The sequence below is a fragment of the Leptodactylus fuscus genome, chromosome 4 (genome assembly GCF_031893055.1).
Source record: "Leptodactylus fuscus isolate aLepFus1 chromosome 4, aLepFus1.hap2, whole genome shotgun sequence".
Lineage (NCBI taxonomy): Eukaryota > Metazoa > Chordata > Amphibia > Anura > Leptodactylidae > Leptodactylus > Leptodactylus fuscus.
The window spans coordinates 76,634,253-76,653,485 of NC_134268.1; the positions used below are offsets into that span (position 1 = coordinate 76,634,253).

At 40.2% G+C, this 19,233-nt stretch overlaps 1 protein-coding gene across 4 annotated transcripts in view; it reads right to left on the bottom strand.

The window, feature by feature from the left end:
* The window catches only part of SPIRE1 (spire type actin nucleation factor 1), a 120,452-nt gene that overhangs the window by 60,545 nt on the left and 40,674 nt on the right, over positions 1-19,233 (bottom strand). For all 4 annotated transcript variants that reach the window (XM_075270699.1, XM_075270696.1, XM_075270698.1 and 1 more), the window contains exon 3: positions 3,054-3,284. In XM_075270699.1, coding sequence (XP_075126800.1) covers positions 3,054-3,284 — 231 coding nt within the window. The remainder of the gene's footprint in view (positions 1-3,053; positions 3,285-19,233) is intronic.

Genomic DNA, 19,233 nt, shown 5'->3' on the forward strand with positions numbered 1-19,233 from the left:
CCTAAACATTTTGGACAATATTGTGTATCCCTCTAATCTTTTCCAGGGGACCAGCTCCTTGAGTTGGTATGGAAAATATAAAAGCTGCATAAAATATCACCCAACCACTATATGAGACAACACAGATATAAAGTACAGAGCGATACAACAAGGGTAGTAAGGCGGGGACAGAAGAGATATTGTGGCCAGGTCTGTTTAAGTACAGGACATAGTCACAGATGAGTGCGACCCCCACTTTCTTTTATGTGTCTTCATAGACAAATGCACTATATGAAAGCTACCCCAACTATGCCAAATAAATCAGAAACCATAATGGGGGGCTTATAAAAGATTATATACATCCAGACAATGAGCCACAATATCACAGTAATTGGAAAGTATTCATTTCATTCCAAGTTTACGGTCAGCAGAAGGAAATTCTTGAACACTCATGTGTCCTTGTGCTGGCGTCGCCTCATGTATAATTCATAGGAGTCAGAAATGATGCTACTATGGATACAGACACAAATGTTGACACCTACACGACGACCCTTGTGTCTGGTTTCCATGGTCGCCACACGAGTTCTATATTAACACATTAGAGAGAATAACAAAAGCAATTATATAGAGCGCCATGTGTAAAGTGATAACCTCCCAATGGACCTGGCATAGTCCTCATATCATGCAGAGATAGCCCCATGATCCTTAATAGAATAGTTTATATAAATCTCTCTATTCTTCACACGTTTTATGGATTTATGCTCCCTCGCTACATAACAAATAAAGCATTGCACTGAATTCAAAGGTTTACATTTCCAAGCAGCCTCGGTCACTCCTTGACAAACTTATAACAACATGGATGCCAGAAAAGGATGCTTTAACTACTATTTCCTGGACCTTACCAGAAAATTTAGGGGCAAAAAATCTGCCATAGATATCTATATCTCCGAAGAAATCGCTGATAAGACTAATTCGCAGGGAATTTTACAAAAATGAGCATTTTACATCAGATCCTATATCTCTCTATACATGTAAATGATGTAGAGGAAGGCAAAAATGGAATGCAGTGCGCTCCTGGTTGGAACTGTAGAATAGTTAATTAGCTCAGTGTGACCCCAAGTTTACTGTTCCCAGTAACTGTTAAATCTTTGTAGCAACGGCAAAGATAGCCTGAAATGGGGGTCGCATCCAAATTGATAACCAGCTGCCCCGAGAACTGTGGGTGCTGTAGTGGTATATGGGTGGAGGCTATGCATCCAGATATCAAAACCAGCGATTATTTAAAGATATCTCAATAAATGTTGTACCATTTCCTCTTCACAATCATTTTTTCCAATTGGACATCTGGTTGTTCGAGTTGGGAGGATCGCAATCCCTGGTTTTGGCTACCTGGAGGCATAGCCTCCACCTATATATCTCTATACATTTAGTAACACTGCCACAGATATGCTAAAATTCCCATCTGCTTCCATCTTACAGATGGAACAAGGTCATCGAACTGCTGAACCAACATCTTTCATACCTGCTGCACATGTCAGTCTGGGTAATCCTTGGCATATAACATGTAGCAATATGTATTTCGTATAAATGGTTATGTAGTGAAAAGATATTTACTAGCAGATTCACATGACTAATAGTCCCATTAAACTAGTTTCATGCCATTACCAGATATTTATATAGGTTTGCAGAATTTAAAGGGAGGTTTAGTCAACGCAGTATATTTTTAAAGGATTGTAATGAGAATGTAATAGAAGGTAATTCCAACATGGCTTTCCCATCAATAAGTGGTTCTACAATGAGTAGTTCTTTCTTTTGGAGAATCCACATTATCCCTGTATGACATGGACAGCTCACTTATTTTAGTTAAATGCTTCGCTTTGAATATTATTTAAAGAAGACCTTTCATCACCTTAGCCAAGTCCAGCTCTTCGTTTCATTTAATAGGCGCTGCTCCACTGATTTCAGCACAGTTGGAATGGTTTCTCCATTAAGTGCAGTTAGTTTTGGTGCTTTTTATGCTAGTTAGGCTCTGTACTGCCCACCTGACAGTACAGAGACTAAGGAGAAGATCAGGCACTAAAGCCAACAGCACTAGTTTCTCTGGAACGGTGGAGGTTGGAAAGATAATTTCTACCGTGCCAAAATCAGTGAAGCACCTTCAGGCCTAAAAACGGCTAAAACGGTCACTGAGAATGTAGTTGGTTTAACCTTATAAATGTATAAGCAGTCCGTTGCACAATGGATCCATACAGTCCTTCATTGTAGATCTATGCTTCTTGGATATTTAGATAGCGCATACCCCCAGTTATAAACAACCATTCATAAATGAATAGTATAGGTTCATATATGAAACTTTGTAATATATCTTCTATATATATCTTATATCTTTATCCATATAAGTCTATGAAGAGGGGAGGGGGATGGAAAAGACACTCAAATAATTGCTGCTTTCATACTCTATTTTAAACTATTTTAACACTGCTAGGTTGTAAATAACAGCCAGTGAGTGAACAGAATGAGGCATAAAAAATCCTGTCTGTGGGGCCACACGGTGGCTCAGTGGTTAGCACTGCAGCCTTGCAGTGCTGGAGTCCTGGTGTTCAAATCCCACCAAGGGCAAAAAACCATCTGCAAGGAGTTTGTATGTTCTCCCCGTGTCTGCATGGATTTCCATCCCATATTCCAAAAAAGACATACTGATAGGGAAAAATGTACATTGTGAGCTCTGTGTGGGGCTCACAATCTACATTAAAAAAAAAAAAAAATCCTGTCTGTGTGTGAATGTAAACAAGCAGTCAGACTGAAGCAAGGAACAGGAGAACAGCTAAATAAGTGCTGAAGAAAACAGATCATTTTATTAAGACATGTCACAAAGTTTCTTATTTTCACTATACTATGAAGTCATGAAAAGTTGTCTATAACTGGAGTTACACTTTAATGTTTTATGTGATTACATAGGGCGATTGTTCTCTATGGGATTTTTTCTTCTTTTTAGGATGGTTAAGCACTACCTTGTGCCATATAAAATACTTTGTTAAAACTTGCTACCAATTGCACGACAAAATAGCTATTACCTTCATGACATTCTTGTATGAATGCCGAAATGCTGGTGTCTCCTTTTCATCCGTATCTTCTACTTCTTCATCCAGTGCATCATATCCTTCATCATTGCTGCCATCCGTTTCATCCACATTAGTCATATTATCTATGAGCTGCTCCAGGGGAGGGCTAAGCTCCCTCTCCTCATTGTCTTTCAAGCCATAGTCAAGTGCTTTGTAGATTATAATCCCAAGCGATACAATAACCTGGAGGATAAAAGAAAGTTCATTAATGCCTTCAACAAAAGATGCTTATATAATAGCAAGTTCAAAAGTCATTTTCTTCTTTATGCTGGGGGTTTTATAATAGGATGGAGGTTAATATTGTAGATCTACAATGGGTGGGGGTCCTGTCAGAATTATAATTTGGAGTGGTATTGCCTCTATGCAAAATCCATAACATGGCTCCTAACTACCACAGGCCATTTATAACATTGGTATCCTCTTATGGGATAGATCAATGGGCAGCAACCTTTGGCTCTCCAGCTGTTGATAAACTACAACTCTCAACATGCCTCATTCACTTCCATGGGAGTTCCAAGAACAGCAGAGCAAGTATACATACTGGGAGTTGTAGTTTTACAATAGCTGGAGTGCCGAACGTTGCCTACCCCGGGATAGAAAGACAACTGGGCACTCAGACATCAAGACCTGGAGGCAGCTGCTATCTCTGCACCATTATAGCTAAATACTTGGGTCCTAGTGTAAATTATGAAGTAGCATCACTACTTTCAGAACTAATTATCTTCACACCTTTGACTTGTAATACATGCCTAACATGCTGTCTAACATGCCTTGTGCCACACTTAAGTGTTTTAGACACATTTACAACTTGTAGAAAAAGTGGGACGTGGGCAGGGCCTAAATTGTGACACCGTACACCTAAAAACACACAAAACTTGCAGAATATTTTTTGTCCTAATCTTAGCCAACTAATAAGGGACGTAAAGTTAGAGAAAACAGTATGAACATATTCCAGATTTATTAAACAGCTTTAGACACTTTGATAAATCTGGTGCAGTTTAACACGGTCTAGTCTGAACTGTCTAAAACTTAAAAACTATTAGAAAATCTACCCCAATGTTTGGTAATATAGTCAGAGCTCATAACCTATTTTATACACAGACAAATAAATGTTTCTTTTTTATCTTTGCCCTCTTCTTCAGGCTAGTCATGCAGAAGGAGGCATATCTAAAGGATTACTTGAAAGGAGAAAGGCACTAGTTACAATCCCCATGACTACATTTAGTTCTACTGTCGTGTTGTCTGATTTGCATAAGACTGATAAAATATATGAAAATAAACATTGTCCAGATTTAATAAAACAGTCTATGCCCAGCGGAGGTGTCACCTTATTTATGAAGAAGTGTCCAGCGACTCACAAATGAAGCGGCTGTTCCACTGGAATTGCAAAGGGGAATTAAGGCTGGCATTGAATAGATCAGGCTACATAAATATCTCCTATAGGGTAAACCTGCCCCAAATGTAGAATCACAAAGGTATACATATAGCCTATAAATGTAACAAGGTCTACAAACATCAGCTTACTATCCCATACTAACTAGGAGCAGATACAGTTTGATTTGTGGGTGCCAGTTTCCCCATTTCTATACAAGTCTTACCAGATTTTCATCATTTTAACAGATACAAAAAACAAATGCACATTTGAAAGAACAAACAAAAAAAAAAAACACTATCTTATCTGGGAATCGCACACATCAGACCTGTATGGTTTATGCCGTAGATTATATAAACTAATATAATGAGAAGATCACGCATAGATCCACTGAGCCAGCCACTGAAGGATGGGGAGCAGACAAAGAGGTGCTCCCATTCAAGTAATAGTAGCAGAGATGTAGTGCCTTGGTGCCACTGCTATACAATAAACTTCCTACTTTACTGGAATGGTGCCTGGAGGCAGTCACATCAGCAGTCTATGGATTTCTCATCTCAAAATCGCATTTGAGAACAGAAACCCCCTTTAAGCCATGCCAAATATTCCTCTTCTCAGACCTAATGTTAGTGACAACTTTGTTTTGAATGTAATAACTGAAAAGTGATAGAGATTGATGTCTACAAAAATACTGCCTGACAAGCCCAAGACAGCCTGGACAATGGCTAGGCTGGCAGTCTGGTCAGGCTAAGTTATTTATTGTCTCCGGCTTCAGTATTATTCACATTTTCATAATAGTCATAGGTTTCTATGAAAGTTAGCTCTTATAAGGAAATTTTCCAACTATTCTAGAAAACTAGAATACAACATAAACCAATTGGCATCATAGCATTGGCAAGTCCACCACACAGACAAGTTGTTAAAGGGGTTGTCCCATCACAAGGATCCTATCTATACTGCTTGTTAATGTGGATGTAAGACTTTTCCTAAATACATTGCTTCAGCAAAACTGCTTTGTATGTCCACTAAATTACTTTATTCAATTCATTGTTGACACAACCCTTGACTTATCTGCTCAAAAGTCAAGTGATGTATCTGCTGCTCTCAGGAGGGAGGGAGGAGGGGCTAAGTGCACGGGAGCGAGCCTGTGTTTCTAGCTATTCCTGTGTCTGCACCACGTGACCTAGCTTCCTAATCTCAGATAGGGGAGAGGAGCTGCTTTCATTTCTGAACTCGTCTTCTGTTCTCCCAGTTATCAGGCTAGCTAATTCAATTGTGTTCATTATGGCAGAGACAGGCAGTCTCTGTATGTAACACAGAATGGAGTTGCTCCTGCCTGTACTTCATAGTCCAATATTGTGCATATAGTGTTTTTTGAGGACCTTTGATGACATCACAGGCCCTTCAGCCGCCCCATAGGATCACGCTATGTGGTAGGCGGAGCTACACATTAATTTTGGGGCGGAGCTAAACGGCAGGTTGCATGTGAAACCCCGCCCACCAAATGACGCAAGAAACCAGGAAGAAAGAAGATTTTACAGCAGTGAAGACTGGTGAGTATGCGATGTGGGAATACCCCTTTAAGGAAATGATATGCAAAAAAAAATAAAAATTCAAAAACGACTGTTTTGCCATGTTTGAGTTTCAATTTGGGCATTTATTTTGCCAACCTCCAGTTTCATAGTAAGTGACAATCTACACATCTCTACTAAGGGCTAGTTCACACGTGAACTGCCCGCGCGGGTTTTGACACAGAGAGAGACACGGCGAGCCGTGTCTCTCTCTTGTCAAAACCCGCCCGCCGCGACCATCGCTGTCGCGGCTTAACCCTCTGCTGTCGGCTCAAATGAATGAGCCGACATAGGAGGGAGCTGCCGGGGGCGGAAGCCGCGCGGCTGAGCCTGCGCGGCTTCCGCCTGAAGAAAGGACATGTCCTTTCTTTTCTCCGCTAGCGGCAGCCCGCCGCTAGCGGAGAAAAGAAGCCCGGCGGTCTCCATAGACCACCATTATAAGGGGAGGTTTTGGACGCGAAATCCGCTGTCAAAAACCTCCCCTTATACTCACGTGTGAACTAGCCCTAACAGTCATATGTTTGCAAATAAATGTGTGAACCGCCAAAAGGAAACCACATTTCTAACCTATTCCTAAGCCACTGGACATTATCTAGTTAAACAGTATATATCTTATCATGTACTGTATACAGGGTGTCTCCTACAGCTCAGAATGTGTGCGGCTAGAATTATACAATGGGTAAATCTATAATCTGCCTGGAAAAAGTCACCTGTCACTACCAGTAACACATCTGGGATATCTGCAGTACTCAAACCTGGCTGGTCGATTATCCAGTATACATGTATCTCAGGGCAAGGTGTCCATGGCAGTTTACAACCCCTTAGAACCAGCAGAGAGTTCACTCTGATCCTGTTTCAGGGATCCTTTAGAATGGGGTGCACAACCTACAAACCATAATGTCACTTTGTTTGCCCCTTAAGTTTTCTGTGTCTTAATATCCCAAAAAGATACATCTGCCAAAAAATCTGAAAAGAGTGTATGTTCCAAACTGAATGTACACATGTGAATATCCCCAGTGTTTTTCAGTATATTGGTAAAAAAAACCAGCTATGTGAATAAATCCTTTTTGTGTTATGCCAAACCCAAAAGGAAGATGTTCTCTTTCTGGTGCTCGGTGAACCACGTGTCATACCATCACCCCTTAGAATCTGCACTAAATATAAACACATTGCAGGTGTTTCCATACAGTTAAACTGGATTCCCCATCTGGACCATGTATAGTAGATCTACAGGAGCCATCAGGATAATATTCCCTGTCAGTACCCCAGAGAGAAGTGGATAAACAAGTATGTGTTAACCTCTAAAGAAGTTTGTGTTTTTTCTACACTACCCGGCATTTCCAAGTATTGCCATAAGAGATAGAAACACATAAGCAGCCTTCCTTTTTTTTCTAGAATCTAATGGGAGAAGACGAGATGCTCATTGTCCTGATAGGTGGGAGTCCCAAAAAGTAGAACCCAAACATTTGTGACATATGGAAGACCGAGCCTAAGCCATTTGTGATATCCTATGTACTATCAGTATGCTATAGTCTCAGACAGGAATCCCAGTTTATGTTTTATTGACTCGGTTGGGAGACCTTGAACCAGAAAAGGTTGTGAATAGCTGCTATAGAATATAACCTCTATTCTTACAACTGTTGTAAAAATCAGGTAGCTGCATGTAAACTTGACTCATTCAGGGTTGCCCTGAGGACGACTAGTCAAACGTCCACACAGCGTATCCTGTGGTTCATGATCCCAACTATAAAAGGGAATGCTGATGTCACTTCATCAGGTCAACAGTCATTCGTTGCGAAAAGGCGTTACATCAGATCAGAATATAAGAACCAGAGCATATAAGTTTTGCAGTGCTATCTACATTATTTCCAGAGATATCACTGGTGAAAAAACAGTCAGGATTGGGTTTATATAACATATATATTATACAATGGCATATAAATATCCTAACCTCAATTATGTTATCAACCAGTGATATCTCTGGAAATAATGTAGACAGTACTGCAGTGTCACATGAAAGAAGAGAAGCTCCTCTTTCATATAACACAAAAAGCAAGATTGAATGTTTTATAATATCCAAGATATACCTGTCAGAAGTGACCCCCACCCTCTTTTTCTCTATTACACAGCCCCGTACTCCCCTACACGGTAACATTCAGAGAGCGTCATGGAAAGGTCTCAATACAGAAGCCAGGGAAAGGGAAAAATGCTGAATTTCACAGAAATGATCTAAAATTTGTTAACAATGTATTACAAAATGTATTAATGACACAAATACTGCCAGATATCAAAAGTTATCCGAACGTTTAGTTATACCTTAAATACATTGTACTAAAAAGCAGGAAACACTGAGCTCCAAGAAGGAAAGCAACCTGCAAATAATGGCAGAGCGTTAAATCCCCTACAACCAAATTCTCTATATTATACTGCACCACAAATAGATACTATGTAGTACAACAACATATTTCTGCAAATGGAAATTTACAGGCAGCGTACATAGCGTTTGCTTTGCTGCTGCCCCTGCTTTAGTAAAGACCTTTCAGCTTTATGGAAAAAGACTGCCCTTCCCTGGCATCATTAATAGTAAATAAACACTCATTAAACCTGCCAAAATTAGAAATCACTTGTATGCCAACTGAGGCAAGGTGAGTTACTCTGAGACTCAATGCACTTCATAGAAAGCTCTGCACAATCCAGAAGTATTATTAATGTATGTGTTTGTCTACTGTCCAGTCTGAAATCTAGTGGTCTTGAAGCCAGGTCAGTATTGTAGTACTAGGATCCAAGGTCGAATCTACCCAAAAGCAAAAAGGCCACTGACTTTGTGTGTTTAAATAGGAAAATGTACAAAGATTGGCTGGACAGGCATCTCAGATCGTGTCCTGCAGTGTCAGGAGGCACAAGGTATCGGATCCTAGGCAGCCAGCGGATGAGAGCAGTAGGAGATTGTGGAGGGCTGGAAAACACCTTTAACTAGTCCTAAAAGTACATCAGAAAAGGGGGGGGGGGTTTGAAACCAGACAATACCTATAAACCCATCAACCAGTAAATATTCTACCCTAATAACCACTTCTGACAGACTGTTTGTGAAGAAGTGTCCAAACTGAAAAAGGCTCAAAGGGAGTCTAAAACCTTCTCCACATATACTCAGCTGTCGCCACCACATTAGAGAGTACAGTGATAAACAACATACCTTTTTAACTAGGTCACTTTTGTAGATTTGGCAAAAGTAACAACTTTTTTTTCTCAGCTTTGCAAGCAGATTTACTTCCTACAAAACACTCAAATTGCAGTTTTTTCACTCTGCTATTTTGAAAGCTCCTAGGTTTGTAGATAAGAGGCTAGACAGGTTGAGGCAATAAATCAATGAACCAGCAAAAAGGAGAATCCCATTCAACCCCTCCCTTCTCCATAGAGCTCTATGTGTGAGGCTAAATATAGTGTAAATACACAGTCAGATTGAAGATAAGGCAGAGGAGAACAGCTCAAGTTCTGGAGGAAAAATATCTACTTATATATTACAAAGTTTCTTATATTTAACTGCACTATACATTTACAAAACTGTTTGTAACTGGAGGTACACTTAACTACCGTATATACTCGAGTATAAGCCAAGCCGGATATAAGCGCAGGCCCCTAATTTTACCACAAAAAAATGGGAAAACTTATTGGCTCGAGTATATAGGGAATATAGGGCATCTACAGTGCTCCTATTAACCCCTTCCTGACGGAACAGGAGCACTGCAGATCCCCTATATTCAGTAGACCGGGCACTTTCAGACACAGGGATACCTAATGTGTATGTGTTTCACAGTCATTTTCTACTTTTATATGTATTCTGGGAAAGGAGTCATTTAGAACTTTTTTTATTATTATTATTTTTTATATATATTTTTAAAGCTTTTTCACTGTTTTATGGGAGATTCTATACATTACAAAAAAATGTTTTTTTTTTGCTTGACTCGAACAGAGGGGGGCTTCTGCCGCACAAAAACTGCTGATAACCTCGGCTTATACTCGAGTATATACGGTATACACAACCTATAGCAAGTTGGGAAAGTAAAAAGGTTTTCCTTTGAACCTTTCTACCTATGAAATAAGACCACACAACCTTATCTGTGGGCATTGAGTCTTACATGAATTTCTAAGTCTTTTACAAAGTCCTCAGAAGTAAGCCAAGGAGGATAAAATATATATATATATATATATATATATATATATATATATATATATATATATATATATATATATTGTGTGTGTGTTGGGTGGAGTCACCTTTTATGTTGTCTGACTACATTATGAAACGTATCAAAGGGGATTAATTCCAGCTTTAAAGCAGGAACAAACATTTTATTTGTTTGGATCTAGCTAATTCACAGAATTTACAACTACAGGTGTAGTTGTAAATCCTCTAAAGGTAAAATGCATTAGAGAGCTGGAGGGAGTTCAGAGAAAGGCAGACAAATTTACATATAGTATAGAAGATCTCACATCTGAAGATATGCCAACAAAATAAATGTATTCAGTCTAGAGAAGTGAAAGAGGAGGAGGGAGAAGATATATTTATTTAGACACATAAATGTTCCTTACAAAACTGAGAACACTGCACAAATACAAGGTCAGAATTATGTAATTTTGTCATAAGGGTCAGAAGTGTTACTTTACCATACAAACTGTAAATATGAAACACGCTCCCGCAAGATCTGGTGATGGCAGAAAGTGCAATGAGCTTAAAAAAGAGACTAGATATCTTCCTTGAGAACCACAATATCAGGGCTGAGGAGTGGAGTCAGGACCAGTTTTGGGTTGGCTTAGTAAAAAGTTACAGACTCCAACTTTAAAATGATTCTATATTATGTTATTGTATTATTAGATGCAGAGTTTGTTATATATCTATTAACTTCCATAGGAATCGCTGTCCTTTTTCCTGTACTAGAAGAGCTTTACCGCTTCCATCTGAACAAGGCCATTTATGAAGGAGATGGAATCGGCCTACTGACACCACAACCATGTACAATATACAGGACTACTGACATAAATGTAGAATTATCCAGAGGTTGTCACCAGGGTTAGGTGAATGGAGTCTGTGCCATTATATAATCTGGATCACTATGGGTTTCCAAGTATGAAATGACTAAACTTGATGAACCTAGGTCTTTTTTCAAGCCATAAACCATGTAAAATTCATAATAAGAAAGAATGAGGTAGTATGAGAGATAAAAGACAAAGCTGTTGTACAACTTCTAGTTTAGCTGCATAGATCTGACATATGTTGCTGAAAGGCTTTTATGATAGATCAACATATGGCTAAAACTACTGTGGACAGATGGGATTTCATTAAAAAATGCTGTAATGCAAGTCAGACACTGGAAATGATTTTCCCCTTAAGAACATACCATAACTGTATTGATAGAAAAGCAGAGGCGTTGGCTAAAGTATAGCATGTTTATTGTGTAAAAATTTTATTAGGTCATTGGTCCAAGATTTGAGCCCCTCACCAATATGTCAATGGCCTGATGTGCTGTAACGTATGAAGGTTGTATACTTGCAGCAAACAATCAATTATAAGAAGTCAATATGGATGGAAGCGCTCACTGCATTAGTAATGCCCAGGAACGAGCGATGCAGTGGGTATAGATTATATCATTACTCACCACTCAGGTATACTCAGGTATAACAAAGAAGGAAAGCAAGCTGTCATATTGAGCATGGGCAGCTTTAGGTTTATGTACCGTATATACTCGAGTATAAGCCGACCCCCCTAATTTTACCACAAAAAACTGAGAAAAAGTATTGACTCGAGTATAAGCCGAAGGGGGGAAATTTCAAAAATTAAAATGGTCGTAGTTTTTGGGGTGCAGTAGTTACTGGGGGCTGGGGAAGGGGAGGGGGTGTTTTGGTTGTCTGTCTGTCCCTTCCCTGAGCTTGAGGACTGGGGTTTTTCTTCCCCCCACCTTGGAATTCAGTCTGGCTGAATATAGGGTATCTGCAGTGCTCCCTTAACCCCTTCCCGATGGAAGAGGAGCACTGCAGATCCCCTATATTCAGTAGACCGCGCACTGTCAGACACAGAGATACCTAATGTGTGTTTCACAGTCATTTTCTACTTTTGTATGTATTCTAGGGAAAGGAGGGATTTAGAACTTTTATTTTTTTTTAATCTTTTTTTCTTCTTTTGCACAATTTTATGGGAGAATCTATACATTAATATTGTGGCTGGTCATAGGCCCCCCCTCCTAAAAAAAAAAAAAAAAATTTTTTTTTTTTTTTTTTGCTGACTCGAGTATAAGCCGAGGGGGGCTTTTTCAGCAAAAATACTGGGCTGAAAAATTCGGCTTATACTTGAGTATATACGGTAAGTCCTTGGTTGACAGAGTGGTGGTGCGGTGCAACTCATACAGCAGCAGTGCATACTCATTGCCCATTCCCAAGGGCCCCATTAACAGAAATGGTAGGCATATGGGGCCAGTATACTATGTGGAGGAAAACGTTGGCCAGTATACTTGTGAAGGATCATATGGGGGCCATACTGTTATGATGTAGATTGTCAGTAGCTAATACACTGCCATCTGCAGTACTATACAGCATTGTGGATGACATTTCTGTATCCAAAAACTTTGCCATGTACAGGTGGAAAGCTGAAGAAGATCTGGGTTGTTGCTGTGGTGGCTTTTAGAGGAACACACTTCTGCTGCATGAGTTGCACCGCAAATACCCGGTTTCCCCGAAAATAAGACATGTTCTTATAATTAATTAGCTAACGAAATATATGACCTTTCTTATTTTCGGGGGATGTTTTATGTAGCGGCTGGAGCGGGGAACAATCGGCAAACAAAGCGGGGAACAATTAGCGGAGTGCCGGCATGACTGCTGGTTGTATGTGATCCAGAAGGTGAAGGGGGGGTGTCTTATTTTCGGGGAAAGAGGGTAGCCCACTGAGGTTCAGTCACCCAAAAGCTCACATAAAGCTAGAGCTTCCCCCGCTCAATATGACAGCTTGCCTTGCTCCTTTTTTATACCACTGCACAATACTCTCCAGCACAACGAATAGGTGAGATTCTTCTTTTACAGTTATCGTTGATTTTCTTGTAAATGAAAAGTGAATCTCCAGTTATAAACAACTTCATAAATGTACAGTGAATGTGAATATAAGAAACTTTGTAATATATCTTTATTAAGGATATCTGTTTCCTTCTCTACCATTTTCACCTATAATATTGCTTTAAAAGTTTTTTTTTTTCTGGGATTTTCTGTGCAATTTTTATTTCTATAAATTCTGCAAAAAAATGTATACATTTCTGCAGATTACACCACATACCCTACTATTACAATGTTAGAGAAAATGCACCAACAGAGCAGGTTTTTATATATACAGTTAGGGCCAGAAATATTTGGACAGTGACACAATTTTCGCAAGTTGGGCTCTACATGCCACCACATTGGTTTTGAAATGAAACCTCTACAACAGAATTCAAGTGCAGATTGTAACGTTTAATTTGAAGGGTTGAACAAAAATATCTGATAGAAAATGTAGGAATTGTACACATTTCTTTACAAACACTCCACATTTTAGGAGCTCAAAAGTAATTGGACAAATAAACATAACCCAAACAAAATATTTTTTTTTTCAATATTTTGTTGCGAATCCTTTGGAGGCCTTAAGTCTGGAACCCATGGACATCACCAAACGCTGGGTTTCCTCCTTCTTAATGCTTTGCCAGGCCTTTACAGCCGCAGCCTTCAGGTTTTGCTTGTTTGTGGGTCTTTCCGCCTTAAGTCTGGATTTGAGCAAGTGAAATGCATGCTCAATTGGGTTAAGATCTGGTGATTGACTTGGCCATTGCAGAATGTTCCACTTTTTTGCACTCATGAACTCCTGGGTAGCTTTGGCTGTATGCTTGGGGTCATTGTCCATCTGTACTATGACGCGCCGTCCGATCAACTTGGCAGCATTTGGCTGAATCTGGGCTGAAAGTATATCCCGGTACACTTCAGAATTCATCCGGCTACTGTTGTCTGCTGCTATGTCATCAATAAACACAAGTGACCCAGTGCCATTGAAAGCCATGCATGCCCATGCCATCACGTTGCCTCCACCATGTTTTACAGAGGATGTGGTGTGCCTTGGATCATGTGCCGTTCCCTTTCTTCTCCAAACTTTTTTCTTCCCATCATTCTGGTACAGGTTGATCTTTGTCTCATCTGTCCATAGAATACTTTTCCAGAACTGAGCTGGCTTCTTGAGGTGTTTTTCAGCAAATTTAACTCTGGCCTGTCTATTTTTGGAATTGATGAATGGTTTGCATCTAGATGTGAACCCTTTGCATTTACTTTCATGGAGTCTTCTCTTTACTGTTGACTTAGAGACAGATACACCTACTTCACTGAGAGTGTTCTGGACTTCAGTTGATGTTGTGAACGGGTTCTTCTTGACCAAAGAAAGTATGCGGCGATCATCCACCACTGTTGTCATCCGTGGACGCCCAGGCCTTTTTGAGTTCCCAAGCTCAGCAGTCAATTCCTTTTTTCTTAGAATGTACCCGACTATTGATTTTGCTACTCCAAGCATGTCTGCTATCTCTCTGATGGATTTTTTCTTTTTTTTCAGCCTCAGGATGTTCTGCTTCACCTCAATTGAGAGTTCCTTTGACCGCATGTTGTCTAGTCACAGCAACAGCTTCCAAATGCAAAACCACACACCTGGAATCAACCCCAGACCTTTTAACTACTTAATTGATTACAGGTTTATGAGGGAGACGCCTTCAGAGTTAATTGCAGCCCTTAGAGTCCATTGTCCAATTACTTTTGGTCCCTTGAAAAAGAGGAGGCTATGCATTACAGAGCTATGATTCCTAAACCCTTTCTCCAATTTGGATGTGGAAACTCTCATATTGCAGCTGGGAGTGTGCACTTTCAGCCCATATTATATATATATAATTGTATTTCTGAACATGTTTTAGTAAACAGCTAAAATAACAAAACTTGTGTCACTGTCCAAATATTTCTGGCCCTAGCTGTAGAATTTATGACATTTGGAGAACAGAAAGCCCCCGAGGTGTAAAAAGCCAGCATCAGCAGAAAGACACAAATCAGGACCGGCAGCATTGCTGTCTGTCTGCTAATGATGAATAAACAACAAATTTGGTCTCATGATAAACCTGTATAAGCCATGTCTTCTTCAAGTCAACAATGAGAAAATATGGGTAGGTGTGTCTTGAGGACAGCTGCTGCGCTCTGTTCAAGTAATCCTTCCTCAGACTGGAAAAACCATTAGAGCTAGCCGTCCGTAACAGATCAAACACTGTGAGAACTATTAGGAAATGATTAATGCTCGGCAATGGTTGGCGGATATAGGAATATCAGGAATAAACAGGCAATCCTGCACGGGGAAAGACGAATCGGTAGCAACTTCACTGATAGTGACTTAAGATTGTCCAGGCAAATGTTTTATATAGTCCTGGAGAAGGTGCAAAAAAAAATAAAAAATAAAAAAATATATATAAATATATATATATATATATATATATATATATATATATATATATATATACACACACACACACACACACACACACACACACACACACTCACTTGCTCCGTTATCCTCCCACACTCCAGCTCCATTTTTCTCAATGGCAGTTCACAAGCGTACTGCGCATGTGCAGTAGGCTCGCGTAGTTCTAAGGGCAACTGAGAATACTGAACTGCCATTGGGAAAAATGGCACTGGAGTGTGCGCAGTAGCGCTCCGGAGGCAGCGCTACTGCACACGCGCCGGATTTGAACCAAGCCTGCTGGAAGAAGAAAAAGATCAAGGCGGGGAAGAGCCAGGAGCGGAGGCGTCATCGAAAGAAGAAGAGAGAAGAGGAAGGCGTGACAGAAGATGACGTCGGACCGTGCACGACCGCCCACCGTGCATGATAAAGATAATTTGCATATTCATTTTTATAGTCTTATTCTAAAACGGGGGGGGGGGGTGTTAAAATAAGACTAGCGGTGACTGAATGGCCTTTTTAAAGGCCTTTCACGCATATGTGGGGCTCATACAGCATAATTTTGCTGATAGAGCCCCTTTAAGTGCTAAAGAAGTTTGCTTATAAGAAGCTACATCTGTATACATCATGTTGTATTCTCTTGATAAATGTGCAGTTGAAAAAAACAAAACCAGATCAGACCTAGTATTCTATTCCAACAATTGCTGAATGAATGTAAAATATATATGAATTACTTATACTTCTATCTTCTGTTCATTTCACTCTTGGCTAGGACTCAAAAAACTGCAGCAAAATCTGCAACAAAAAAAGCTGCGTTTCTGCAACATTGGGCCTTAGCCTTGGGCTAAGACCACACGAGACAGCCCACAGCAATAAAGCGCTGCGGGGAAAAAACGCGGCGGCAACGCATTGTGGTTCTTCCCATAGCGCTTTAAACAAAAAGATTGTGGAGTTTTCCTTGTGGGCTTTCTGTTACAATTATATCTATGGGGAAACTGACACTGTAAATATAATTGACATGCTGCGATTTCCAAAACCAGTTTTGAAAATTGCGGCGTGTCTGCACTGCAGTTTTTACTGCAAGTTGGGCATGGGATTCGCTAGAATCCCATCCACTTTGCACTTACTGTAAAACACCATGATTTTTTTTTCACGGCATTCCGACCCATGTGGCCCTAGCCTTAAGTGGATTTATAACCAAATCAAACTTAGATTTGGTCATACATCAGTTCAAAAAATTGTTCAGAGGAGGATGGAAAGGAGTAGGAGACCAAAGTGTCCCAGACAGATTTCTACTGAACAGCATTCTGTAGCTTGTATAATGACAGATAGATAGATAGATAGATAGATAGATAGATAGATAGATAGATAGATATAGATATGCAAACTTTGGAAGTGAAAATAAGCAAAATGAATAAAGACAAGACAATAACAATTCACAATAAGACAGCACAGCCTTTAACCTAAAAGGAGGAATGAATCCAAGAGATCTAAAAAGGATCAAGCTCTCCAGGAATTTTTTTTGCTGACCTAATATATAATTATTGAAATACTTTCACAGTATTTTTCATAAATGACCCCAATTTACACTACGGAGACCATTTGTGACAATACACCAGTTAAATATAATGTAGGTAAGAATGTGATTTCCTTCTTCATACAAGTGTACAAACACACTAAGCTACATGTTGAAGACGTCGTACACTATTCCCACACTACATGGGTGTGTCACTGCACACTACAGTACACTGCTATAAATCAGGTGACTAAGCTTACACAGTAAACACTGTGAGTGTGACGTGCCAAGTGTGACAATGATCCTAGCCCATGGTACATGTTAAGTGTTCAGCTATCAAACACCTAGTAAGTATATTAAGCCATAAGGTACTGTATGCTGTGCTGTAGGAGCACTAAAGAAGCTACATTTATATATTTTGTTCTATTTTTGACCATTTTCATGGATTTCTCCAATCACTCAACTGGAAGGGGGATCTGTGAAAACGGGTGCCCCTCAGGTCCATTTTTCATAGACATGTGAATATAGGCTGAGCCTCCAACAAGCTAGGAGGAGTTCAGTTAGTAATTGTACAATACACTGGAGTTACGGGGGGGGGGGGGGACATCAGTAGTTCAGTATCTCACTCTAATAGGAAAAGCGATATCAATAATTTTGACACAGCGATAAGTGTTCATGTATGCACCATCTAAATGCTGGAAATCTTGTATAGCGGAAATCGCATTCTCCTCTGAACCATGCTGTCACCGACTGACAGGCCTTGCAGTGACGTTACTGTGCACTCAAAGACAATGGTTACACTCATCCCTTACATACCAAGGGTCCATTGAAATGCAAAGGTGGTTATTGTTCCCGGGCACTTACTGTATATCAGTAAAATGTATGGCAATTGCTCCCATTATTGTCTGAATAGGAACTTGCTTGTAAGACTAAAAATCCATGTTGAAGGTATTCTATCATTGGAAAAAGAGCTTTTGAGCTAAACACATGTATTAATAGCCTTTAAAAAGACTATTCTTCTGCTACCTTTACTTTTTCTGTTGTCTCTGCCATTTCTTTATAAACCGCTTTATTTCTTTATGCTAATGAACCCCACGGAGCCCTCTGGGCATTCCCCAGGGCCTCCAAGCACCCCCCACGCCATACTTTTAATACCACCCCTGCACTACTTCTGCTCTGTCTGCCCTCCTCCTCCCCGAATACTCCTCCTCCTCCATCTGCCCTCCTCTTCAATTCTCAGTTCAAAGCTCAGTTTTCCAGAGAACTACACCAAAATGGCGTAGTGGTCCGATTTTAGACTCTGCCTCCTCACAGACGAGCCTCCGGCAGGACCAATGTTGATTGGCCGAATGCTGTACACTGGTCAATCAACGCTGGTCAATTCATTCCTATGAAAAAAGTCAGCACCCTCGTAACCGCAAGCTGCCAGCTCTCCTGACTAGCAAGGACGAGCCTGCGGCAAATCAACGCTGGTTCTGCAGCAGGCTCGTCCTTGCTAGTCAGGAGATCTGGCAGCTTGCGGTTACGAGGAAGCTTACTTTTTATCAGCGCAACTGCAAGCGCTGTGCAGTTAAAGTGCACGGACTCCACAGACTATAATGGGGTCCATGCGCTTTAACTGCACAGTGCTCCTCCTAAACATTCTCCTCCTGCTACTCGTGGACTTGGTGACTTTCCTTTAGTCGAATAGTGGTTTCCCCTGAAACGAGCATTCGAATATTGAGGCTCTACTCGAAACAAATATCGAATTTCGAATATTTCACTGTTTGCTCATCTCTAGTTCTGATCAAGAAAGGTAGTGGCTGCATCCAGTAACAGAGTTGTAGAACCCAGAGCTGTGACAACTAAGTCATAGAAGTGGTGGCCACGCAGAAAGACCGCTGTTGGCCAAATGCTCATTCAGTTGACAGCCATCTTGCCAAACTTCCTTACACACATTCTGGGCACGTGAAATCCAACTTTCTAACCCTGAAAACTGTTATCAAAGAAAAGTTGGGAGGTAATATTTCTGCAAAATAAGAATGGTTTGAAATCTAGAAGTGGTAATATTTTATTTTTGTCAATTAAAATTAAGTGAATGAACAAAAGACAAATGTGACCACAGCTTTCATTTTTGACTCTCCGGCTTCCAAAGGCCATAACTAGGCACCGATTGTGGGCACTGCCATTGGTTCTCTGCTATA